Raw genomic sequence first — 26,684 nt, 5'->3', positions numbered from 1 at the left:
TTGCCTTTTGTTTTGTTTTGTTTTGGTTTTTTTGCCCATCAATAAGTCATACAATATTGTATATTGGAATGTTGAAAATAGTCATTTTAATTCTAAAGCCATTACTAGAAAATTTGGGGGCCTTGAGGCTAATTTGGGGGAAATTTTTTCTTTTTGTACAAGTAATTTATCTAAGCTTTTTTTTTTAACGAACCTATAAATGATAACTTTGGTTTGTCACATTCTCAGAATAAACTAATTTTTGGAAAGTTTTTATTCAATATTTACCTCATTCAAACTACAAGAAACACTGGATTTAAAACAAGCAAAGAAAACAATGAACTTCATTAATTATAATTCAAGACTCATTTTCTCCCTCAGTTGAAAAGAATTTTAAGCTTGTGTTAATCTACTAGGAATTGTGTGCATTTTAATATAACTTGGGCCCTGTTAGGAGTGCCTGAACAGAGTACAAACATGTTTTGAGAGACTTAACTTAGACTTAGCTCAATTTTCATAGGCATTTCAATAGCTGTCCTTAATATCATTGTAAGAGATGATATTGAAAAATTCTTCCTCAAAATCTTATAAGTAATCAGCATTCAAGAGAAAGGTTTTAGAGAGTATTTTTAGAAATTTGATGGGAATGAAAATCGGAGAAAGACATCTAGAGCATTTTGCTCCACAGCAGACGTGAAGCACTCTTTTTCACCTGAGAGTGATGCTGCAGTGTATCATGTATTACACAGTGCCCTCTGAGGGCTGGAGAGGGTCTTTGAAATTATCTATTGTCATTTTCTATCCAGGGCAGGGATTCCGTGTTTAGCATCCTTGAGATATTACCTAGTACTTTTCTAGGTGGTATGGGATCACCAAAGTAAGAGCAGTGTTAGCGGTAAAAAGACAATAACTACTATGTGAGGTCAAAGTAAGGAGATATTTCTGATTGGGTAGCTGGAGAGTCTTCACAACAGAGATGGCTCAGAGGCAGAAGTTTACTTAGGAGTGACAGGTAGAATTTCACCAGAGAGAAGGCCTGGCCCAAGCAAGCATGTGGAAGTTAAAAAGCACAGGGTGTGTTTGAGGAACAGGAGTCTCAGTAATAAGTAATGTTAATTGTTCTCTAAGAGCATTGCAGTCACTCCAAGCAGAGTATATTTGCAAGATAGCAGGCAAAGGTTAGGCCAGTAAATTATTTTCCTCAGTCCTAATTGAGTTAAAACTCATTAGAGCCATGCTTCATTGGGATGAAGTAGACAAGTGTCTGTGATTCAGAACAAGTTGAATAAATATGCACCAAATGCCATGTACTTGTAACTACTTATGACATACCTTCCTTGTAAATTGTATTTACTATTATGTTTAGTCTACAGCCATGCCACCCTGAATGCACCCAATCTCATCTGTATGTTTGAAAATATTTTTGTTAGTAAATATTTGCTGTAAAAATGTTCATGTCTGTTATCTATATAAAGTTTGGATTTCACATTGATAAATTTTTAAATGCAAAACAAGTGCTTTTCCTTATTACATGTAGACACAGGGAACATGGAGGTGCTTCACCTATATGGAAGTGAGAAACAGAAGCAGCAGTGGCTTGAGCCTCTTCTTCAAGGGAGCATTGCCTCTTGCTTCTGTATGACAGGTAAGAGCAAATCAGTCACATTCTCCCATTGTGGAGCCACTCTTTCCGGTTATTATGGAGGAACTGAAGAAAAGTGGGATGTGGCTCTGTGTTTCAGGCAAATTTGCCTGTGACCAGAAAAGTGAACATGTTTGTTGTGAGCCCAATTTTAATTTTTGGCATTTTTAAATGTGCAGAATAAAATTGTCCTCCCCTTTGGGAGGACACCAGATGATGTTTTCTGGTAGCCTGCTTTAGGCATTAGCAGCAGAGTAAACCTAGTTTTATAACCTTTTGACTTGCATCTAAAATTGCCATCTGTGGGTGTTTAAGATCTTTTTTACCCTAGTGTATGAAATATTGATCTTCGTGATAATTTTATATTGACACTTAAAAACTACTCAACTCTGCCATAAACCCAGAAAAATAGAATTTTCACCAGTGTTGGTCATATAGCTCAAATTATAATCAGGTAGGGTAATTAAACTAGGAGCATGTTAATAAAAATGGGTTTTGGTACATTTGTACATAAGAAACAGTAATTAAGAACTCTTCAAAGGACAAAATCATTGTTTCATATTTGAGTATAGAATTAAACTCAATTTCATCTGGCCATGATTTTGGCCAGATTTTATTGTCCTTCTATAACATGGCATACATTTATAATAGCAAAACTGATCTCCATTTAAACCAGTAAGAGGCCGTTATTGAACACCTGCTGTATGCTGTGTCTACAAAGCTCTAATTAATTACAAAATAAGTAGAGTACACACCTACTTTTCTAAAGAAAGAGGGTCTCTAGTTTTAGAAAGAGAACACATAAAATATCTTAAGGATCCATTCAAAAGAGCAGCACATTAACAAGTGCAGATTGAGAGCTAGCCTATAAGTTCTAAAATGCAGTTCAGTAAAGCAGTCTTGTAAAAGTGTCCTATGGAAAACTTTCTGAAGACATTAAGTGTTGAGCAAGCTTTATAGAATGCAAAATAAATAGATTGGTGAAAGCATTCCTGATGGAATTTGCAAGGCACAGTTAGAAGTTGTTTAAGATACTACAGAAATAGAGTCACAGACGTCAAAAACAAATTTATGGTTACCAAGGGGGAAAGCAGGGGAGGGAGTGGGGAGATAAATTGGGAGATTGGGATTAACATATACACACTACTATATATAAAACAGATAACTGCTGAGAACCTACTGTATAGCACAGGGAACTCTACTCAATACTCTGTAATGACCTATATGGGAAAAGAATCTAAAAAAGAGTGGATATATGATTCACTTTTCTGTACAGCAGAAACTAACACGACATTGTAAATCAACTATATTCCAATAAAAATTAATTTTAAAAAAAAGAGAAAAAAGTTGCTTAAGATACTAAACCTATGTTGGGGAAATCTGGCTTGCAAATATGTAGTACAGATTTTCATTGTGGGAAGTAAAGAATGACATTTTTAATGCACGTTTGATGATTGGAGAAAAGATTGAGTTGTATCCCAAGTCATATATCACTGAGGATGCCAAGAACACAGTTCGTATAGTTGATCTATCTGAGTTGTTCTAAATACTTCATTTATCCATTCATTCTTCCAATGCACATTTATTGAATACCTACTATGTGTAGGTTGTAGGAGAACCAGGGGGAATGGGGGAAGGGTAGGAAGATGAAAAAGACAAAGATGCCTCTGTCCTCAAAGAGTTCACATTTCTTTAACTAAGTGTCTTTTGTAAACTAATGGTGGCTGCCTGCCTGTAAATTCAGCCTTTGCTTATTTATAGAGCCCGATGTAGCTTCAAGTGATGCCACAAATATTGAATGTAACATCCAGCAAGATGGAGATAGCTATGTAATTAATGGCAAGAAATGGTGGTGCACTGGTGAGTATTCTATTGATTCTTCGTGCCAGATGCTGTGCTAGAATAATAAAATACATAGTTACTCACTTCATGACCACCGTTCTTTAAATTCTGCCTTTGAAAGCATTTTCCAATTTAGAAATAGTTGATAAAAAGAAAAGTAATTTTAAAACAATGTCTTGATTGGGCAATGTTTATTTAAGAGCAGAAAACGTCTTTTTTTACAGTTTGTGAGAGAAAAAATTTATATTAGTGCACACTATTTTTGACCATTGTCACTTCTATCAAACTTAAATTTTAATAGGGGCATATTACATGGACTATAATAATTTATATATAATTGTTTTTAAAGAGATAAGCAGTCCATATTATTAAAAATAATATATTGTGGTACATATTTTCATTGTTTAAAAATACAAGTATTTAAGTGAAAAATAAGAGTCTTTAGACATAGAAAAATATATTATTTAGTCAACCCTCAGTAATGGACTCACGTAAATGGATGAGCCCTTTAGGCAGTTATAAAAATTGAAACCTAGATAAATGTGATTGTCTGAGGATTGCTTCTAGAGTATAAATGATAAATCTAACAGGATAACCAGCTTATTACTAAAGAAAGTTGACATCATAAAAGCAAATTACATGTTTAGAAACTTACCAGTAATATATTACAATAGCCAGAAAAGCTTTTTATGTTTTTGTTTTTGTTTTTTATTGCCAATTGTTATTCTTTCTGGAGTTTTATGAAATCTCTTACAAATTAAGAAACAAGAAAAAGACATTGAATTTTGCTACATAGTTATTCAAGTACTAAAATTATGCAGGGAAATTGTTCTTATATTAAAATTTAGATAATTTAAAATAATTATAAATGCCCCATAATTTAAATTTCTTTAATAATCTGTTTTAGATTACCTAACTTATAGTGTTTTTCTTATGTATGATTGTTACTACTATTTTCCTATATTGTTAATTTTAATTTCCATGTTTTATGCATTTATTTTTTGTTTCCTCTTTTTCTTGGCTTCTACCCCACTCCCCTTCCCCACCCTAACCTCTTCTTTGTTATAAGTTGCCACCACAGTGTTTGAAATTTGAATTTCAGAAAGATGCAGATGTTTGGTCTGAGGGAGAAGCCTCATTCATGTGTATCGAAGCAAGAGACACAGCAGTTTTATATTTAAATGCTGAAAGTACTGGTTGGCTCTGTAGCATCTTCAGAATCGAAAGGAATCTCCTCCACATTTTGTCTTTGTCTTCTCCAGGACCCATATTTCTTGGCAACTTTCATGATGTAGTTTTTAAAAGAGTTTCCCATAAAAACATACAGGACCGGGTTGAGGCAGCTGTGAAAGAGTGCAATGCTCTCTGTGATTTGGATGGCAACATCCATACGTTTGCTCATGTCGCAGTTGGTGATCAGGGAGTAGATGATATCTATGGCTTGACAGAACTTGACAATGTTATAAGGCAGCTGAGTGACAAGGAAAACTATGACCACTGTGAGCAGAACTTTGAGGGGCCGAGATTTTGTAATGTTTGGCGTCTTGATGATTGTCTTTGCCGTTATGAAGTAGCACACTGCCATAATAAGAAAGGGTATTACAAATCCAACGCAGATTTCCAGCATTTGAATTGATGCTTTCATTGATGTTCCTAGGTGGTATGGAAAGATGGGAATGCACCTAGCCTTGTGATTTACTGTATAAAAAACCAGCTGAGGTATACTCAGCAAGATGGCAACCATCCAGACACAGAAACAGATGAGCCGGCATTGTTTTTGCACTCCCAATTGACTGGGGGCTTTCGTTACTGCCCAATATCTGTCTATGCTGATACAAGCCAGAAACTGCATTCCAGAGACAAAGTTGACTGTGTACAAGGCTGAAGTGACTTTGCACATGATTTTCCCTAAAACCCACCCATGAACTGCATTAACTGCCCAAAATGGCAGAGTGAATAGAAGGAGTAAGTCTGCCACTGCCAAATTCAGGATGTACACATCTGTTTTGGTTCGCCGCTTTTTGTAATGGGCATAAATCACCACTATTATGGAATTGCCTGCAAGTCCAATGATGAAAGCTATTGTGAAGAAGGCAGGCAGGAAAACTTCTGCAAATTTTCTGACCTCTTCTTTTATACAGATCACTTCATACTGACTATAGTCATGAGTGTCATTCATTTCATTTTCCTCATAATAGTAATCTGTTGACTGGTTGTGTTCCAAAGCCATGGCTCCAATCTAAATGGCAAAAAGAATACAGGATATTTATTTTGATATTGCTTAAGTGGAAACGCTTTTGATCTAGCATATGTTTTATTCTTTTACTAGAGAATAGATTGTTGCCATTGCATATGTGAACCTGAATCTGGCACTCTTTGAAACTCTTTAATGGAAGCCACGTTGGAATATATCCCCAAGAGTAGTTTTTCATCCCTTGTTTTTACAAGTTTGTGTACAGGAGCTGGGATTTACAGAGGGAAGATAATAATACCCTGGGGAATTTTATTAATCATTAAACCCTGTAACTTTACATATACAACTTTGTGATTCTTACACAGTATATTGACAATAAATTAAATTTTAAAATTAAAATAATTTTATTTAAAATAAATATTATTTTTATTTATTTATGAATTTATTTTAAAATAAGTTAAATATATTATCTCAGCATTTTACTTAATTTTACCGGTTGGCTTTTTTTTTTTTTTTTTTTTTTTTTTTGCAGTATGTGGGCCTCTCACTGCTGTGGCCTCTCCCACTGTGGAGCACAGGCTCCGGACGCACAGGCTCAGCGGTCATGGCTCACGGGCCCAGCTGCTCCGCGTCATGTGGGATCCTCCCAGACCGGGCACGAACCCGTGACCCCTGCATCGGCAGGCGGACCCTCAACCACTGCGCCACCAGGGAAGCCCCACTGGTTGGCTTTTATAAAACAAAGTCTCCTCTGGTTAGCTTCCCTCCAAAACCTGTCACCATATGCTGATTGTAAACTACTATTTGGTAGCACTGTTGTTCCACTAGTCACCTAAGCCTTCAGCCTGTACCATCCTTGATTTATCTCTTATCTTCATCCCTGATTTCCAGTCAGCCCCTAAATTCTGATTTTACCTCCCAAATAGGTCTCAAATCTGTCTCTTCCTTTTAATCTGTGCTCCTTGACACATCCACACAATTCGACCATCATTATTACCTGGCCTATTACAATATCTTCCCAACTGGCATCCTACTGTTCTTATTCCTCCTTACCACCTCCTTGTCAAAACATTTTTCTTACTGCCATCAGAGTGCTCTCTTTCTAAAATGTCAATCCATCACTGCTGCTTATTAGCTCCTCACCTGAAAGACACATCCCTTCATCTGAAAGATACAATCTAAGCTCCTTACCATGATACCCAAGGCTCCTTCCATAATGTTGTCCTACCCATGGTTCCTGCTACATCCCTCTACTGTGCACCCTGCATGGTAGACAGTAACAATACTGACTTGCCAGCGATTTTCTGGCACACACCATGTTACAGCACATGTCTACATCATTACTCATTCTGTTCTTTTATCTGATGGACTATTTCCTGCCGTTCCCTTGAAGGGCCAGTTCCTACCCAGTTAACTTAGATGTCACCTCTCCAGAAGACTTTCCCAATCCAATAACTGTATCTGCATATCTCTCAGAGAACTGACCCCATCCTATGGAAGACATGTTTCTCAGACTACCTTTTCCCTCTGTGCTCTAAGTTCCCTAAGACTATGACCTGTTGGATTTATGTTTATAATTAATACCCAAAGAGAGTGCCTGGCACACTCTAGGTGCCCAGCAGATATTTGTCAAACTAAAGGTTTTACCAATAGGTATAAAGCTATTACTCTAGAATGGAAAGATGATACTCCAGGAATCTCATGTCTCTTCATTAAGTTATTCTACTGTACTGGCTATTAACACTCTGTAGTATTAAGATAAGCTTGCACAGAATTCACAAGTTTTAAAATATATATAATAATAACTTTCAGTGTTTTTATTATAGTGCTGAGTTTTGTTATGCTTTTTCCTTAGCCCTTCTGTCTCCCTTTATCCTTAAAGTTATTTGAAAATTTCCGATCTGGAAGACTACTCTAGTCTTCGTTTTCTTATATGTTAATTATTAATATGGTAGGAACTTTGTTCTTTCCTTCTCTTTTATCACACAAATCTTGAACCTGGTGATAAGGTGTAATATGGCCAAACAGTATAAGATATTAAGGAAAGATATTTTTAAAGAATTAATCATACTAAAAATATGAATAAATAAGAGTAGGAATGGAAACTATTTGCAGAAGTGATCCTTCTGGCAGAAACATAGAAACACATTTAAATGCCTTTGTAATTATCATAAGAATAAAAAAATTAACAATAAAACAAAGCAGGAAAAAATGATATAGCAAAACCTATTATTAACAAAGTTTTATAGGCAAGTAATGGTATTAAAATAATATTTTCTTCTTGCTATATTCATATTTTTGTTTTAAGGTTAACATGTATAACTGTTATCAAATAGCTCTTTTTTGCACATGTAAACATTTATGCATCAAGACTCCCTCTACATACATAAATATACCAAACCTTTGGGCTTAAAAGAAAATCATATACAAGTCTGAATGAAAAAAGAAAGAAAAAACCAACCTGTTTCTGTCAGCAGACAAGAGCAGTCTTGATTGCAGAGAGTAAGATAGAATGACCTCTCTAAATCAGAATACTTTTATTTTCGTTTTATACCCCGCCTTTGTCTTACATCCAGTAAGGCTTTCAGGAAATTTAACCTTGTGAGCACTTGATCTTTTATTTTATGTATAACCATCCTGTGAACTCAAATCCAAATTCTTAAGTGTCCTAGGTTACAAACTTGAAGGAATTCAATCTTGTTTCAAAAATTACAGACCTTTCAAAGTTTCCACTTAGCCAAAGGGAACAGGAATGTGCCTGCAGCTGAGGTACTGACTGCCAAACCAAAAGAATTCACCAGAGTGCCTCAAGGCAGCTAACAAAGATTTACTTGTAGGTAGCATCTAGACAAATACTCTCTAAAATTATTTTGTCTAGGAAAGAAAACAAAAATGATTGTAATCTAGAAAGTTATCTTTGTGAAGACTAAATTATCAAAAACTAAATTCTAAGTAATCATTAGGCATTTATAGTAGAACTAAAATTTTTATACCACATCATTTTGTATTTTGCTTAAACTATGAGACTCCCCTTGGCCTCACTGTACTCCTTATCTGTCCTTGACCCCAGAGTATGCCTTTCCCCACGACTTTAAATTCTTGTGCCTTCCTGTAATCTTCTTCAATGACCAGCTACAAACTTTCAAAATCCTTCTGTCTGGAAAGGCTATCTCTGGCTATGTCCCCCTCCCCCTACTTCCAAACAAATGAAAGTTAGAGAAGGAAGAGAAATGTATGCAGATTTAACCCTTGGCCTTGACTCTCCTCACATTTGCATAACAGTTCCCTTATTTACTTTCTCTAGGCTCAGCCTCCCCCTTCAGAAGTTATTTCAGACCAATGCCATTTTTTCTACAAGCAATTGATCTTACTTTCCTGTTGGTTCACAGTGCTCTAGAGCACTGGGGCCTTCATCTTCCCACATTATGTGTCTGGGGGTACAGCCAACTTCTCCTACTTGTTATCCACCAGTCTTTGAGAAGAGTTATTTGCATGCAGCTAAGCCATCTCACCAAGAAAAAAGTGCCTGACCAAATGTAAAATAGATAGCTAGTGAGAAGCAGCCACATAGCACAGGAAGATCAGCTCGGTGTTTTGTGACCACCTTGAGGGGTGGGATAGGGAGGATGGGAAGGAGATGCAAGAGGGAAGGAATATGGGGATATATGTATATGTATAAGTGATTCACTTTGTTATACAGCAGAAACTAACACACCATTGTAAAGCAATTATACTCCAATAAAGATGTTAAATAAATAAAACAAAACAGTTCCAAATTGAAAAAAGAAAAAGAAAAAAGTGCCTGGATTTGTAGTGTTAGACATTTTCCATGGTGTAAACACTCCCACCATGGCCAATTTCAGCTACCAATGTGAAGTCACTGAGCGCAAAGTTGCTAAGAGATGAGCATATCAGCCTTTCTTAGCAGACTCTAGCACAATTCTTCCAAAAGAGGCATCTTTTCTCCTTACCATGGCTGATCATTACTCTGATCTCTTGCTGCTTGCTGAGGGATACTGCTCTTAAATTTATCCCTGCCCTCTCTAGACTCTCTGGTCTTTTGCCTTCTCTTACCTCTTATTCTTCTTTATCTTATGTATTTTGGGGGCAGGAGGAAGCAAACAAACAACCTTCCACTAAATTCTTAGAATGGCCTACCCTCCATCCCTCATTGCCTCTCTGATTTATTTCCTTCTCTTCCCCTTTGCTTGCTTATTCTGCCACACCAACCTCCTTGCAGTTTTGAAATGTGCTAGGCACATTCCTTCACATTCCTTTTGTAGGGGCTCTTCTATCTGCCTGGAATGTGCTTCCTTTCAAGACTTGCAAGGCTCACTCCCTCATGTCTTTCCAGTCTTTGTCCAATCACCACCACCTCACTGAGGCAACCCCTGATTATTCTATTTAAAATACCCTTCACAAACAAAACAAATGAACAAACATAACAAAACAGAAACAGAGTTATAGATACAGAGAACAAACTGATGGTTGCCAGGTGGGAGGGGGATGGGGGAGGAAAGAAATAGGTAAGGGAAATTAAGATATTACAAACTCTTAAAAAGAGATTACAGGGCTTCCTTGGTGGTGCAGTGGTTAAGAATCTGCCTGCCAATGCAGGAGACACGGGTTCAAGCCCTGGTCAGGGAAGATCCCACATGCCTCGAAGCAACTAAGCCCACATGCCATAACTACTGAGCCTGTGCTCTAGAGTCAGAGCTCCACAACGAGAGAAGCCACAGCAATGAGAAGCCCGTGGGCACCACAAGCCCCTGCTTGCCCGAAGACCCAATGCAGCCAAAAATAAATAAATGTATAAAAAAATACATCTTCGTTGATATGTATACATTTAATACATTATTCCATAGCGTGAATCAAATTTTCAAAAAAAAAAAAAAGGATTACAAACTTCCAGTTGCAAAATAAATGAGTCATGGGGATGAAATGTATAGTGTGAGCAATATAACCAATAAGTAAGTAATATCTTTGTATGTTGACATATCATAACTAGATTTATCATAGTGGTCAGTTTAAAATGTTTAGAAATATCCAGTCACTGTGTCATGTAACAGGAACTAACATAGTGTTGTAGGTCAATTGTACTTCACAAACAAACAAACATAAAAAAAGAGATCAGATATGTGGTTGCAAGAGGCAGGTGGAAGTGGAAGGGAATTGGATGAAGGTGGTCAAAAAAGGTACAAACTTCCAGTTGTAAGATACATAAGTAGTAGGGATGTAATGTACAACATAATAACTAGAATTAACACTGTTGTGTGTTATATATGGAAGGTGTTAAGAGAGTAAACCCTAAGAGTTCTCATCACAAGGAAGAAAATATTTTTCTATTTTTTTCATTTTGTATCTGTGTGAGATGATGGATGTTCACCAAACTTATTGTGATAATCATTTCATGATGTATGTAAGTCAAACTTATACAGAGCTGTATGTCAATTATATCTCAATAAAACAGAGGGCAAAAATTAAATAAATAAACGAAATACCCTTCACCTGCCTATACTCACAATCAACCTTACCATAGCACTTTTTATGTGCTAATTTACCATATCATTTATATTCTGTTTGGTGTCTAATGTATCTCACCCTATATTAGAATATAAGCTTCATCAGATTAGGGACTTTCGTATAATTTGTTCATATATAAATATATAGAATAGTGCCTGGCATGTAGTAGATACTCAATAAATACTTTGAATTAATAAATAATTCTACTTTCCCTTCTGATTATTGTCCCATTTTACTTGCCCTTGATGCTGTAGTTCTTTAATGGCTAATTAAATTTATGAATGAATCAATCAATCAATCAATCAACCAATCAATCAGTGCTTAAGTAACTTATCTTCCACAGACTTATAAATTTAGCAATGCAGCTGGAATTTTAGATCCAGATCTTTAGTCTTAGATGATTTATACTTTTTCATACTATCCCTTATGCATATGTATAATTCCATGATGTCATCTATTATAGAATTTTGATACATATTTATAGATATTTAAAAGTATCCGTCCTTTTCCTTCATTTCCTCCGCCATGTACTTTCAACCACATACTTTCTTGTAAATAGGATTCCCTTCTTGTAAATCAGTTATAAAGCTATAATCTTCACATCTTTTCAATTCAGTCATTATTTTTGCTAACTCAAACACATACCCAGCCCTTGGAGCATAAAGGATCTCAGGATCAAGCTTCCTCTGGTAGTATATAGTGAGTCACACCTGTGTATGAAACATGGTGAAACTAGCTCACTGACTGACCTTTTCCTGTATTTTCCTCCTCAACAGAACTAGAAGAGGTGTTAATAGGGAATACTTGACAACATTTGAAAGTCAATCATAAAGCTTGGAGGATAGGGAAAGGCATCACTTACCTTAGGCAACTTTTCAGAGTATTTACTTGATGCTTCTTTAGCGCCTTTTTTTTTTTTGTACCTCTCTTCCACTTGCCTTCCACCATAAGTTGATTCCAACTGGCTTCTCACCATAAATTGTCTCTCACCCTTTCTCACCGGTCCTAACATAGCAATGTCCCTTGTTCCTATAGAGTCTTTCTCTCCACACCCATTTCTCATCTTCCTCTTGTAGTGCCATTTTTCTCAGTATTAGGTGCTTGGGAAGCAATCTGACTAAACTATATTTTACATTTTCACTGAAAATGTCTTCGATATTGAGATATAAATTAATAATCTTATGATTACTCTTTAGTGTCCATACTACATATTGAATTCATATTGTATATGAGTTTTTTATTTAGCATTTTTGCTTAAGCACTATCATGTTATTCAAACTCACTATAAATGACATTTTTTCATAGCTAAATAATATTTTATGTGGATTATCATAATTTGACTTACCATTCAACTACTATAGGACTTTTTGAATGTTTCCAGTGTTTTGCTATTACAAATAATGTTATAGAGAGCATCTTTGTAGATATGGTAGGAAACTGCACTTAATCTAATCTTACTGAGGGATGTTGAAGAATGGGACTAACCATGTATAACTATCCCTTTTCTTATTACACTAAATATAGCATTCTGTAGAATAATCTTAGAGTTCTTACAATTAAGTGCATAGAAAGCTTCCTTATTCTTTTTAGAAGCGTTCCATTATGTGGACATACCATTTAATAGTCTCCTATTGATGGATATTGATTTATGCCCAATTCTTTGCAAGTATAAACAATACTACTACAGGTAATAATCTACATCTGTCAGTTCATTCAGAAGCAGCTATATCTGTAGGATAAATCCCAGAAGTTGAATTGGTGGATCAAAGGATAAACGAATCTGTAATTCTGATGGATATTGCCAAATTGTACTACAGAGGGATGGTATTACTTTGCACTTTCACCAATAATATATGGAACTGTCTATTTCCCTAGAACGTTGCCAGTTGAATGTGTTATTCCACTACCATCTTGCTGTCTTAAATGACTTGTAACAGATTCAGTACCCTTCCCCTGCCCTTGCCAGCTATGTGTGAGATATTTTCCCTAAATTGTTTTTTGCTTTAATTTTGTTTCTTACTGTACAATAATTTTATACAGATAAACCAGTCAATCTTTTCCCTTTGATTTCTTTTTTTTTTTTTTTTTTTTTGGCTGCGTGCAGGGATTGAAGCTGGGGCCTTGTCAGTGAGAGCTCAGAGTCCTAACCACTGGACTGCCAGGGAATTCCCACATTTATTTTTGAGGCTTAAAATTTCTTTCCCATCCAGAGATTTCATAGATACTAAATTGTTTTTTCTTCTAGATTTTTAAATGTCTTTTTAAAATAAATAAATAAATTTATTTATTTATTTTTGGTTGCATTGGGTCTTCATTGCTGTGTGCGGGCTTCTCACTGTGGTGGCTTCTCTTTTTATGGCACACGGGCTCTAGGCTTGTGGGCTTCAGTAGTTGTGGCTTGGGGGCCTTAGAGCACAGGCTCAGTAGTTGTGGAGCACAAGATCTGTTGCTCCGCAGCATGTGGGATCTTCCAGGACCAGGGTTTGAACCCGTGTCCCATGCATTGGCAGGCGGATTCTGAACCACTACGCCACCAGGGAAGCCCTTTAATGTCTTGATTATTTAAATTTTTTTTAAATTTTCAATTCTGATCTATTTGGACCTGATTTTGATCCAACAGTATTTTGTAATAGTGACAGCATGTAACATTTATTGAATACTTATTAAATATAAACCTTCCTAGCAGTAGAATAAGTGAATTTCAAAGGTTGTTTCCCCTATTAATAATAGCACATATTCCAAGGGCACACATGAGATTGTTTTTTTTCTTAACCGAATGATAAACTTTTTCTTTTTTTAACAAGTGGAAATTTCATTGTAAAATGTTACTTAACTCATATTGGTTTTTTATTTGTATTTGAATTAAAGCTAAGTAGTAATATTAATGCTAAGACCAAATGAAGTTTAAGTATTTCACCTCAGACGTTCAATGTTGGTAGAAGAAATAACCTTGAGACTTTGTACATGGCTAACTGCACTTCATATTATATTATTGTTTATATCACTTTTTTTTATTGTTACAGGCCATATCCATACCCAATAGTCATGTTTTTCTCCACCTGTCATCTTTCCTTGTGTTAGAGAATGATTTTGTTTGATAACCATGTGGTTGTAAGAGCCTGTGAAATTAAAACTCATCAGCAAATATCAGTAAAATGTCCTTTTCAGCCTGACTTAATCCTGGCACTTGAACAGTTTTGAAATACCACAGAGTCTGGATTAAAAACAAAATTATCTTATCTATGCCATCTGTTTTCATTCATGAAGTCCTGTGACACAGCAGATATATTTAGATGTCTTCTGGTCTATTCAGATTTCCTTTAATATATTTAATTTATGACATTTGGTATCCTGTTCATTAACTAAAATAACATGAGAGCAAAAACTCCCTTTAGAAGAAGGACATTTCTGTTGCTGCACCTGCCAAATTATGCTTGTAGCTAAGATGAGATGATATATTTGTGAGAGAGTTTTCCCATTTTCTGAAACATCAAGGTTAAATCAAAATATTTCAAAATTTACAGCTTATACATTCACCCTTACTTCCTCTACTTAATGACCCCCAAAAGGAGAGCCAATTTAGAAGTTTTATCTTTTTAGAATCTGAATTGTTTTTCATATTAGATTGAGCAAAGCAGAATTAAAGAATTATTTGCCTTGTTTCTTGAGTTTCTTCAAAATTTACCTGATATCTGAAATCTGTTGGACACTTACATAAAGCTGTGGCAACATTTTTTTATGATAGAAAGAGCAAGACAAGAAATACTATTGGGAAATATTAGAGAGAAATATAGAATTGGAAAAGGATGGCTTTTGGTTAGGGTTTGAGGGAATTGTAGACAAGATTTTACTTTTGAAGTATTCAGCTTCTGTTTATCTAGAATTAAAATCCATGAAACCTTAAAAGATTTACCCAAAATGTTCTTGATTACCAGGATAGAAAGTAGACAAAGAAAAGATCTGTAATGAAAATGAACCCCAAGTCATACCATTATGTCCTAATCTGATCTTCAGAAGTACACCCACCAAGGAGATAATGTGTTACATGGGGCAAGTGGACTGACTCTTCAGCCTAAGGGCCTCAAGTCTTCCTACGAGTAAAAGCTCAAAAACCCCAAGTAGAAAAATATCCAGTTGAAAAATTAAAAGTAAGCCTTTCTGGAAAAGACTATTTTCTCAATAATTTCTAGCTAAGAATCAAAGCATGATTACATACTTTTGCAGAGCCAGGATGAATCAAGGGTAAAAAAATTCCCCCAGCCCAGTGTTTTCAGATAAGAAATTTCAGTTAAGATGCACAGTGTAATTTAAGTATTATCATTTACCATTTGAATCATCCTGATGTTCTTCAGGTTGATCCTCAGATTTGTGGAATTCATTTTCTATGTATTAGCACCTATAAAAATCAGAAGGACTCACTGTTGTAAAAATAAACACAATTTGGAAAGTCAGACATGGTTCAATAAAGGAGGATAGTCAAGTGGGCTCAACATCAAGAGCATAACACCTTAGATTTTTAAAACTTAATTTTGTAATATGTGAATGGGGAAATCTTTTCTCATTAAAATCTGGAAGATGTAGCAGTTGAAACATCCTTCTTATAAAAAGTTCTTTCAGAACTGATTGAAAAGTAGATTCCATTAAATTTGGAGAAACCCAAATTAGAGCATTGGTTTTAAAACAATTGCATTTTAATATTTTTTTCTTTTTGCCCTGAATATCAATTTCTTTATTAGTCCAATAATTTGTTTTCCAATACCTCTTATATACGTATATCATTTCACACAAGTGAAACGCTATTGGATAAATTTTTTAAAGTGGGAATTGACACATATTTTTTAAATTTTTATTGGAGTATAGTTGCCTTACAATATTGTGTTAGTTTCTACTGTACAACAAAGTGAATCAGCCATACGTATACATGTATAGCCTCTTTTTTGGATTTCCTTCCCATTTAGGTCACACAGAGCATTGAGTAGAGTTCCCTGTGCTATACAGTAGGTTCTCATTAGTTATCTGTGCATTTTAATCTTAACTATATTTTACTTTACATGTGTAATTCACAATACAGAATAATTGAGGGGAATAGAATTGTTAGGTCTTGGTTTTGTTGGTTTAAAAATTTTAGAGCTTCTAAGATTCCTAATTCTGCTTCCTAAATCATATTTTGAGGTGAACATTGCATTTCTTTTTTTTTTAACATCTTTGTTGGAGTATAATTACTTTACAATGATGTGTTAGTTTCTGCTTTATGACAAAGTGAATCAGTTATACATACACATATATCCCCATATCTCTTTCCTCTTGTGTCTCCTTCCCTTCCACCCTCCCTATCCCACCCCTCTAGATGGTCACAAAGCACAGAGCTGATCTCCCTGTGCTATGTGGCTTCTTCCCACTAGCTATCTGTTTTACGTTTGGTAGTGTATATAGATCATTGCATTTCTAAAACTTCAACTGACACTAATGATAGGTACATGATGTAAGAAACCATCACACTGGATAAGTGAAGACCTGGTTTTGGCAAAGTTTAAAGGAGAGAACTCTAGGGGAGCGCCATGTCTAGTGTGATGGAAAAAGTGCTTAAAATTCACCTTCTCACAGGTAACAAATAAAAAGCTACAAAAAATAACTACCTGAAGGGTCTGGGGAGTGACCAAAGACAGGCTGATTTTGTAGTGGAGTCAGAATTTGGAAGACGAGACAGGTGCTAGGTCTCATTTTAAGGCTTTAGCCTAGGGACTTCCCTGATGGTGCAGTGGTTAAGAATCTGCCTGCCAGTGCAGGGAACACGGGCTCAAGCCCTGGTCTGGGAAGATCCCACATGCCGTGGAGCAACTAAGCCCATGCACCACAACTACTGAGCCTCCGCTCTAGAGCCCACGAGCCACAACTACTGAATCCCATGCACCTAGAGCCCATGCTCTGCAACAAGAGAAGCCACCGCAAAGAGAAGCCCACACACTGCAATGAAGAGTAGACCCCACTTGCCGCAACTAGAGAAAGCCCACGGACAGCACGCGAAGACCCAATGTGGCCAAAAAAAAAAGGGGGCTTTGGCCTAAGTACACAATGTGGTGCAAGAATGCTGAAGCTTCTCTAGATAACTCGGGTTTGTGTCCTAAGGAACCAGAGGACAGTGTCTGGGGCAGCCATCACTCCCAGAAAATGATAGAATAGGGTGGGATTTCAGGAAAGCAGAAACCTGGAAAAAGTGAGATCTGTTTCATGTGTAAACTTTGCCCAAGTCTCTGGCTTACTCGTGAACCAAAGTGATTCACAGGGCAGACACAAAGCACCTTGCAGCTAAATAAAAAGAGCTAAACTGAAATGTGACCTCCCATTCACCTTAATTGAGACAGACTCTGAAGTTTGACTCTACTTAAGTTAACTGCCCTATAAAACAAAAACATTAATGCTTTTCAGAGAGATAGAACAGAATCTAGAGTCTTCGAAACAAAGGAATCACAATGTCCAGAATACAATCTAAAATTACTCATCAAATGAAGAACCAGGAAAACATGATCCACTTTCAAGGGGAAAGCCCAACCCTCCAAGTGGCTCAGATGTTGGAATTATCAGGCAAGGACTTAAGACAGCTACTATAAATTTGCTCAGTGAGGTTAAGAAAAAGGAAAAGAAAATATCAGAAGATAAATAGAAAACATGAAAAAGAACTAATTGGAAATATTAGAATTGAAAAGTAAAATATCTGAAAAAAGTTCACTGAATGGGCTTAAAAACATAATGGAGATGACAGAGGAAAGAGTTAATGAACTTGAAGACAGACCATTAGGAATTATCCAATTTGAAGAAAAGATGGAAAGAAATGAACAGTCTCAGGAAACTGCGGGACGATATCAAAAGGTCTAAACTATGTGTACTTGGAGTTCCAGAAGAAGAGGCAAGAAGGAGAGATGGCCATTTAAAAGAAGAACATCTGTATAATGGAATATTATCCAGTGCAAAAAGAAAGGAGCTACCAAGCCATGAAAAGACATGGAGAAACTTTAAATGCCTATTATTAAGTGAAAAGGCTATGATTCCAACTATATGACATTCTGGAAAAGACAAAACTCTCTGGAGACAGTAAGAAGATCAGTCGTTGCTAGGGTTGGGGGTGGGGAGGGATGAGTAGCTGGAGCACAGAGGATTTTTAGGACAGTGAGATGTATAATGATGGGTACATGTCATTATACCTTTGCCCTAACCCATAGAATGTACAACATCAAGAATGATCAGTAATGTGTATACAGGTCTATGAAAATACTGTGGAATAAGCCCAGGAAAGATGCATAGTGTTCCAATGGGTCCTTCTGTAAGTAAAAACAATCAGAGTGCAGGCTTTAAATGCTCAAAGTGTGATGGGAAACTTTATAAAGTAACAGTCAATAGAAAGTTAAGAATCAGTCTTAGAGATTTATTCAATGCCAGTTCTTGCCATCATGTTTTTTCTGTTTTGTTTTGTTTTTGTTTTTTTTGGCTGCACTGTGCAATTTGAGGGATCTCAGTTCCCCGACCAGGGATTGAACCCGGGCCACTGGCAGTGAAAGCCCAAATTCCTAACCACTAGGTCACCAGGGAACTCCCTTCTTGACATCATTTTGAAATTGATAAACTGGGCATAGTTCAGAAAGCAACCTGATGCCTTTATGGGAGATGGAGCCACATTAGTGCTCTGCGTGGGTTCACCGCTGCAGGAGAACGTTATGTTTTCTCTTAAAGGCAAAATGCTTGTAGTTTTGCCTCTTTACTTTGTATTTACTTTTAAAGTTGCACTTGTTCACCTACCAGTGTATACAAAATCCTATATTTGGGATGTTTTTTCTATAATAAAATGTTATCATTTTAAAAAAAAAGAATGAACTATAATGTAAACTATGAACTTTGGGTGGTCATGATGGTCAATGTAGGTTCATCACTTGTAAAAAATGTACCACTTTGGTGAGCAGTATTGATAATGGGGGAAGCTATGTATGGAGGTGGGAAGGGGGATATGGGAAATCTCTGTACCTTCCCCTCAATTTTGCTATGAACCTAAAACTGCTCTAAAATTATATATATATATATATATATATATATATATATATATATATATTATATATATATATATATATTATATACAAAATTCTAGAAATCCTATAACTGCCATTTATTATTGGTTGGTATACAATAAGTATGTTTAACCTGAATTAAAGGTCTTTGTTATCTAATATCAATACACATACCGCAGACTTTTCAAGGCATTGTAAAGTGTTCTACTTGGGCAACATTAAATTTCTGTTGTATTTGTGAAGATGCTTACGTTTTTCCTTTAACAAAAAGCAGATTTATTTATTTTCAATATAAAAACTTTCTATTGAATTTTCTTTGAAGCAACTGGTAATAAGATTATGATGCAAAAGCACAGAAGGGTGGAGAAAATAGTCTTGCCCTTTATCTTATATATAATATGTCATATTTGTCTTAGCCCCAGGATAAGGCAATAAGTCATGTATTTGGGAAAAAATAGGAGACAATTTTGCTTAACATATTTATTATGTGATTACAGTGTTGCATCAAATGCCAATTTAATGCTGTTTTTTTTAAATGTTCTGCTCCAGTTAGTTAAAAGGCTTCCTTCCCTTCCTTTCTAGTCATTAGATAAAATCGTATATGTATATATGATTGCAAGTTCTGACAATTCCTTTGGCTTTGGCCATGGAGAAAGCAGTCTTGTGATTCAAGCTCTAAATCAGTTTAAGGTGTTTCCTTATTCCACTACCAGCCTGGGGATGAACAGAATCATCCATTTTAGGCACACTGCCTCCCTCCCTTCCCCTCCTTTTCCCAGATGAAATCTATTTTTAGTGTTTTTATCATTTTAGGCATTTCATAAGGCAGAGGTGTACATGTAGGATTTCTGGAGTTATGTATTATCACTTAGAAGTGGGGAAGTGCCACACTATATGCAGGAAATGGCCTCCACAGTCCAAAGATAAAACGTTCAGATTAAAGGGAAATTAAGAAAGAGAAAAAATATATTGCAGTTTATTCAGCAGGTCTCTCAGTTTCCTTCTCCAAATTAGGATCTACAGATTTATTCACAAGATAATAGGCTGTTTTTAAAAAATTTTTTTAAAAAGTAGTAGTAGTTATTGTTATTCAATTAGAAATGGTAACAAATCTGAAAATATTTAAGAGCATACTGTTTCCCATCCCTTCACACAACAATACCATACCCTAGAGAAGACTCTAGTTTTCTGATTTTAGTTCTCTGGTTTCTGCTATAATTTTAGGTAAAATGTTTTTTTCTCTCTCCCAGTTTATTCATTCTAGACACTACTTATCGATTCCCCAATTTGATTAAGAACAGTTTCACTCATATGTATTATAACTCTCTGCCCTTTTGTAATGTAGACATTTATTATTTCAATTTTTTGATTGATTACTTTTTACACTTTAGACGATATCTCTAAATTTCTCCTCTGCATCCCCATTCCACAGAATCTCTTCAAGCTCCTCTTTATAACCTAAAGATACATGAGTGTACCTACCCCTTTCTCTACCTTTTATTCTTCCCTTCCATATTTTACCTTATGTCAGCCACAGCTTCTACTTTTACATTGTCAGAATTACTAACATTTATTTCTGTCTTGCAACTATAATCATTGTTGAACACAGAATGACTCTACACTTTGAAAACCAACACTTACCTTATAGGACTATGCTAATATTGTTCAATGCTGGTCTGAGTAGTGTATTCGATAGGTTTCATGTCCTTCTCTAACTGATTCAATATAATATCACCTTGGCCAGTGTAAGGAGAGTGTTTCTAAGCATCAACATCAGTTAAAATAGTTTTACAATCTATGTATTATTTAAATTCATGCCATACTGTAGTTTCTTTTATATTTAGACCATGGTTCACTTGTACATTTACAAATTATTTTCCTGCAGTTTCTAATTGCCATTTTTCTTTCATTTCATTATTTGCTTTTATATCTCCTTCCCCTTATCCATACACACACATGCGCGCACACACACACACACACACACACACACCTTTAAATTGTAACTTTAATTCTATTGAGTTCTTTCTTTTCTGGAGACCTCTCTCCTGGAGTCTTTAGTCTTCCGATTCCAATCAGTTTTTACAGTTTCTTTATTTGGGCCTGTCATTCTCTTTAATGCTGCAGACTCTTCACATACTACAGATCCCTGTTTTTCTATTCATACTTAAGAAAAAAGGAAGAGTAGCTGGTTGAGGTTTCCTTTTTTTAACAGCTCTTTTCCAGCCATTTTTCTCTCCTGAGTAGCAGTTCTGCAAGGAAACTTTTGGTGGAGCTGGGCTGGGACTCACTTTAGAGTCTGCTGATGGGAAGCTAGCTTTCAGGCTACAGGCCCCCAGGTCTCAGAGTGACTTTATGCCACCTGTTACATTTGCCCAACTATAAATACTGGATTAATCCCCCTTTGGTAGCCTCACTTCTCAGTCATAACTTCTGACTCCAGAGTCAGAACCCTCTCCCTTTGCAGTTCCTTACATCATTTGCTAGGCTCTGACTTCTCTGTACATTTCATTGGTCAACTTGCCTCTATCTGTTCCCCAGATATTTATTGAAAGCTCTCATTTGTTGGTGGCCACCAACACCCCTAATCCTGTTGCCTCACATTCTTTACTTCCTTTTCTGTTATGGTTATGCCTTCATTATACTTTTATGTTTTTATTTCAATGGGATCTCAGGAGCAATGGGAGATAAACACATATTTCTGCTATCTTGAATCTCTCCAAGTTGGTTTTAGAAAAGCTATCAATTCAGTTTCCGCTCTAAACTCTAGGAAATATTAGATTGTTTCTACTCTATAGTTTTCTCTGTTTATTTAGTATCTCCTCATATAGACTGAAAACACTGCAAGAGCTGTAGTTGTGCATTCTGTTTCATCCATTTCTTCTATAGAGCCAAAGATTCAATTGTAAGGAGTTTCAAAATTTCAGATGTAAGTGCCAATGTTTAAAGTAGACCCCTTTTCTCTAGTTTTTCTATTCATTTTTACCCTCTCTTCTCTTTCTTTACCTCTGCTTGCCTTGGTCTCTGTTTCCCAACTAATCATCTTTCTTCTAGCACTGCTTCTTCACTATGTCCTTTTCCCAATCCCCTCAATCTATAGAGTTAAGGCATCTCTTTCCTCTGGGCCCTACCCTCCTTTACTCCTCATGTTCACTATTATATGACCTATTTGCAGACATTTCAGTGTACCACCCATGTTTCTCCTTTATATCTTTGCTACATATTTAGGTCTCCCAGGAATACTCTGAATAGTTTTACAACTCAGCAGTTTCCAACTCATGGCCAACCTTGCTTCATCCTACTCTCATTCCCTCCTCTCCCCATATTATTTTGAAATAAATCCCAGACATCACATTAGTTCTTTCACAAACATTTCAGTGTGTATCTCAATACGGGTGCTTTTAAAAATGTAACCACAAAACCATTAGCACACCTAAAATTACTTAATATCATTACCTATCATTACATATTCAAATTTCTAATGTTTCATAATTGTGATTAATGCTTTTTAGTTTGTTTAATTGAATTAGGATCCAAATAAGGTCTAAAAATTCCTGTTGGTTGATGACTCTTTTTAAGTCTCTTTTCATCTCTTTTTATCTGTAAGCTCCCTTCCTTTTTTCCCTATCCCTCTTTTTTCCTTTTTACTGCAATTTAATTGTTGAAGAAACTGGATTATGTGTCTTGTAGATTTCCCACATCTGGATCTCACTGATTACATCCTTGCAGTGGCCTTTAATATGTCCCATAGAGTTTGTCCTTTAAATCCTGGGATTTTATGGTGTTATTCTACTATTTGACATAATTCCTAACATTTCACACTTAATCTTCATATGATTTCACATCTCCTAAAACTACTTTTTATAAGAAGTTATGTGTTTAGCTTAATCTGATCCAGTTGCTTGCAGTCTTATAATTAGAACACCAGTTAAATGGTAGTTTCCCTGAGGGACTAGGTGCTTAGGCTGGTGAAAATGAAACTTACTTTTTGCAAGAAGGCCCCTTTGGGGAATTGCCATAGGCCTTAAATTGTAGTTAAATAAAAGTTTACATTAAAATGAGAATAGCTTTATATTTTCAAATTTTAACCCTTAATAAATCAATGAATGAAAACAGGCTTACTGAAGGTGGAATCAGAGCCTCATATATGTGGACAGCTCCAAGTAAACCATCTTCAGCTACTCCATAGCATAACTAGGGCAAATGATGTAATCTGGGATAGGTACTGAAATCCTCCAACAGACTCACCCTCACCCAGCCCCATGGCTGGGGAAATTAGGTCTTTCTCAGTCACTGGTTGGGGAGTAAATATCATGAGTTTTAGTACTTCTTGTCCATATGTCAGAAAATATGGGATCTAAACAGGAGGAAATATGCTAGAAGAAGTTCACAACCTTTCTAGCATGCTGATGTCTGAAATGGTATGAATGGGAGAGCTGTCATTTTGTCTTAAGGGCTGCAGTTCTTTCATGGCTTTTTTTTTTTTTTTTTTTTTTTTTTTGCAGTACCCGGGCCTCTCACTGCTGTGGCCTCTCCCGCTGCGGAGCACAGGCTCCGGACGCGCAGGCCCAGCGGCCACGGCCCACGGGCCCAGCCGCTCCGCGGCATGTGGAATCCTCCCAGACCGGAGCACGAACCCGGGCTCCCTGCATTGGCAGGCGGACTCTCAACCACTGTGCCACCAGGGAAGCTCCTCACGGCTTCTTTGACTTCTGGCTATTTTCGTGCCACAGCTGTCATTGAGAAGTCCATTCTTGGCCTTGGCTAGTGATTTTTCTTGGGTGATATACAGTTTTGTACATAGCATTATTTTTTTAATGAATTAAGGGTTTTCTTCCTGTATGTTTGTTTGTTTGTCTTCCCAGAGGTAAATTTAGAAAGATTAGAACTTTTACAGTGGAATGTCAGGCTAAAAATTTCTTTTTATGATGTATTGTTCTAATTTTCTCTCTGGTTTTAGGAGCTGGGAATCCAAAGTGCAAAATTGCAATTGTTATGGGAAAAAGTAACAATAACTCTGTAACCAGGTAATAAAACAATAGTGATTGAGAAATCTATGAGGAATAAGAGTAGGTCTTTCTCTGTATCCACTTAATTTACTTAAAACGCACCATTTGGGCTCACAAATCATAATAATATAAAATATATTATGACATTAAATGTCACATGTTTGTATTTCACAATTATTTTGCTAAAAGATATATTTAGAAAACATTTTAGGGAGTGTCACTGTACATTCTTCACTGTGGAATTTCCTGTATTAAAAGTGTTGCTGAATCCTCAAAGCTGTTTGGATCAGATTACAAGATATATAAAATTTTTCAAAACTGTTTGTAAGTTAGACATTTAGATCCAAGGCAATAGTCTTGAAATGTTTAATGTATTGAATATCAGTTGCCAGTTACCACTTTGAGCAATGAGAAGCCTCAGTTAAATAACTTTCACATCTTTCAAAATCATCATTGTTCCAGATCACAGCCTGCATCTGAATGTACTTAATGTATGTTTTTTACACAGTTCCCATTCCAAACATCATTGCTTACATAATTACATGATAACAACAATGAAAAGATGACAGTTGAGACTCTGCCTAACATCTGTTTTATTTTTCCACTTAGCACACTTTTCCTAACATCTGTTTTTCTTTTGACCAGACACAAACAACACAGCATGATTCTTGTTCCCATCAACACACCTGGAGTAGAAGTAATAAGGCCCTTGTCTGTTTTTGGCTACCTGGGTAAGTACTCAATCAACCTGTCCGTGTATTTGCAAGCAGGAAGACTAGAATATGCAGTAACACTGAAGGGACTAGATAGCATTTTTTTAAAAAATATTTATTTATTTATTTGGCTGCATCAGGTCTTAGTTGTGGCACACAGGATCTTCATTGCGGCATGTGGGATCTTTCGTTGTAGCGGGCAGTCTCTCTAGTCATGGTGCACAGGCTCTAGAGAGCACGGGCTTAGTAGTTGCGGCACGTGGACTTAGTTGCCCCGCAGCATGTGGGATCTTAGTTCCCTGACCAGGGATCAAACCCACGTCCCTTGCATTGGAAGGTGGATTCTTAACCACTGGACCACCAGGGAAGTCCCCAGATAGTATTTTAATGCACAAGATGGGTTCTTAGAAATTTTTTGACACTTAATAAAAATACGAGTGGAGTTCAGAATAGAACAAATAAAAAGAGAGGTGGTGCAGCATTCTACCACGTTTTGTCTGCTTTGGGGAAAGGGCAGACTGGTATTCAAGGAATAACGACTCTGTCTGCCAGTCTTCTCTTCATCATCCAGGAGAATAGATTAATGAAATACACCTGGAAAATTAAATCTAGGTAACCCATAGTAACATTCATTTTTGTTTTCAAGTTTAGCTTTCTTAGTCAATCAACCTCAAGAGCTATTAATAAGCAATGGGTTTTGACTGATTTGAATGCAAAACTTTTCCTTCCTTCTGTCCTTGGGTGGAATTTCTAAGAAGCAAGGATACTTTTGCTCAGGCTCATGTTCACTGTTTCCTTGCCAATCAGGTTGCTCACCCAGCAAGTATTTGTTGAGTGCTGAGCACGGTTCCAGGTACTTAGAATACATTAGTGAACACAGTAGACCAAGATCTCTGCCCTTGTGGAGCTTACATGCTGGGGGAAGGAGACAGAGAATAAATACAAACATGTAAATAAGAAGTTATATAGCTGTCAGCCGGTGATAAATGTTATGAAAAAGTTTACTGAACTTCAGGTTTGTGGTGACCCTGGCTTTCTGTTTATTGTTGAAAGTGGCTAATGAAAATATTCAAGTAGTAGATATAAGACTTGCAGTTTTATGGAACATTTGGCATCATCACTTTCTATAGGCTGCAGCTGGAGAATGCACCCACAGGTTAAGTGTGTTGGCAAACATGAAAAGATGCTCAACAACACTGATTATTAGAGAAATGCAAATCAAAACTACAATGAGGTATCACCTCACACTGGTCAGATTGGCCACCATCAAAATATCTACAAACGGTAAATGCTGGAGAGGGTGTGGAGCAAAGGGAGCCCCTCCTGCACTGTTGGTGGGAATGTAAATTGGTACAGCCACTATGGAGAACAGTATGGAGGTTGCTTAAAAATCTAAAACTACAACTACCATGTGACACAGCAATCCCACTCCTGGTCATATACTCTGAGAAAATCATAATTCAAAAAGACACATGCACCCCAGTGTTCATTGCAGCACTATTTACAATAGCCAGGACATGGAAGCAGCCTAAATGTCCATCAACAGATGAATGGATAAAAAAGATGTGGTACATATATACAATGGAATATTACTCAGCCATTAAAAGGAATGAAATTAGGTCATTTGTAGAGATGTGGATGGACCTAGAGAGTGTCATACAGAGTGAAGTAAGTCAGAAAAACAAATATTGTATATTAATGCGTATATGTGGAATCTAGAAAAATGGTATA

At 36.3% G+C, this 26,684-nt stretch overlaps 2 protein-coding genes across 8 annotated transcripts in view; one reads left to right on the top strand and one right to left on the bottom strand.

The window, feature by feature from the left end:
• The window catches only part of ACAD11 (acyl-CoA dehydrogenase family member 11), a 100,415-nt gene that overhangs the window by 51,877 nt on the left and 21,854 nt on the right, over positions 1–26,684 (top strand). For all 7 annotated transcript variants that reach the window (XM_082626067.1, XM_082626068.1, XM_082626065.1 and 4 more), the window contains 4 exons: positions 1,517–1,624; positions 3,383–3,481; positions 24,192–24,258; positions 24,886–24,971. In XM_082626067.1, coding sequence (XP_082482193.1) covers positions 1,517–1,624; positions 3,383–3,481; positions 24,192–24,258; positions 24,886–24,971 — 360 coding nt within the window. The remainder of the gene's footprint in view (positions 1–1,516; positions 1,625–3,382; positions 3,482–24,191; positions 24,259–24,885; positions 24,972–26,684) is intronic.
• On the bottom strand, positions 3,513–8,953 carry ACKR4 (atypical chemokine receptor 4). Its single transcript, XM_082626077.1, has 2 exons — positions 8,119–8,953; positions 3,513–5,702 (listed from the first exon to the last, which is right to left on the bottom strand). The coding sequence occupies exon 2, from the start codon at positions 5,691–5,693 to the stop codon at positions 4,641–4,643; it is 1,053 nt and encodes a 350-aa protein (XP_082482203.1). The 5' UTR covers positions 5,694–5,702; positions 8,119–8,953; the 3' UTR covers positions 3,513–4,640.

Source organism: Mesoplodon mirus, assembly GCF_964341445.2.
Source record: "Mesoplodon mirus genome assembly, chromosome: 6".
Taxonomy (NCBI): domain Eukaryota; kingdom Metazoa; phylum Chordata; class Mammalia; order Artiodactyla; family Ziphiidae; genus Mesoplodon; species Mesoplodon mirus.
Note: the sequence above shows the minus strand (reverse complement) of the source record. Positions and strands in the feature narration are given on the sequence as shown.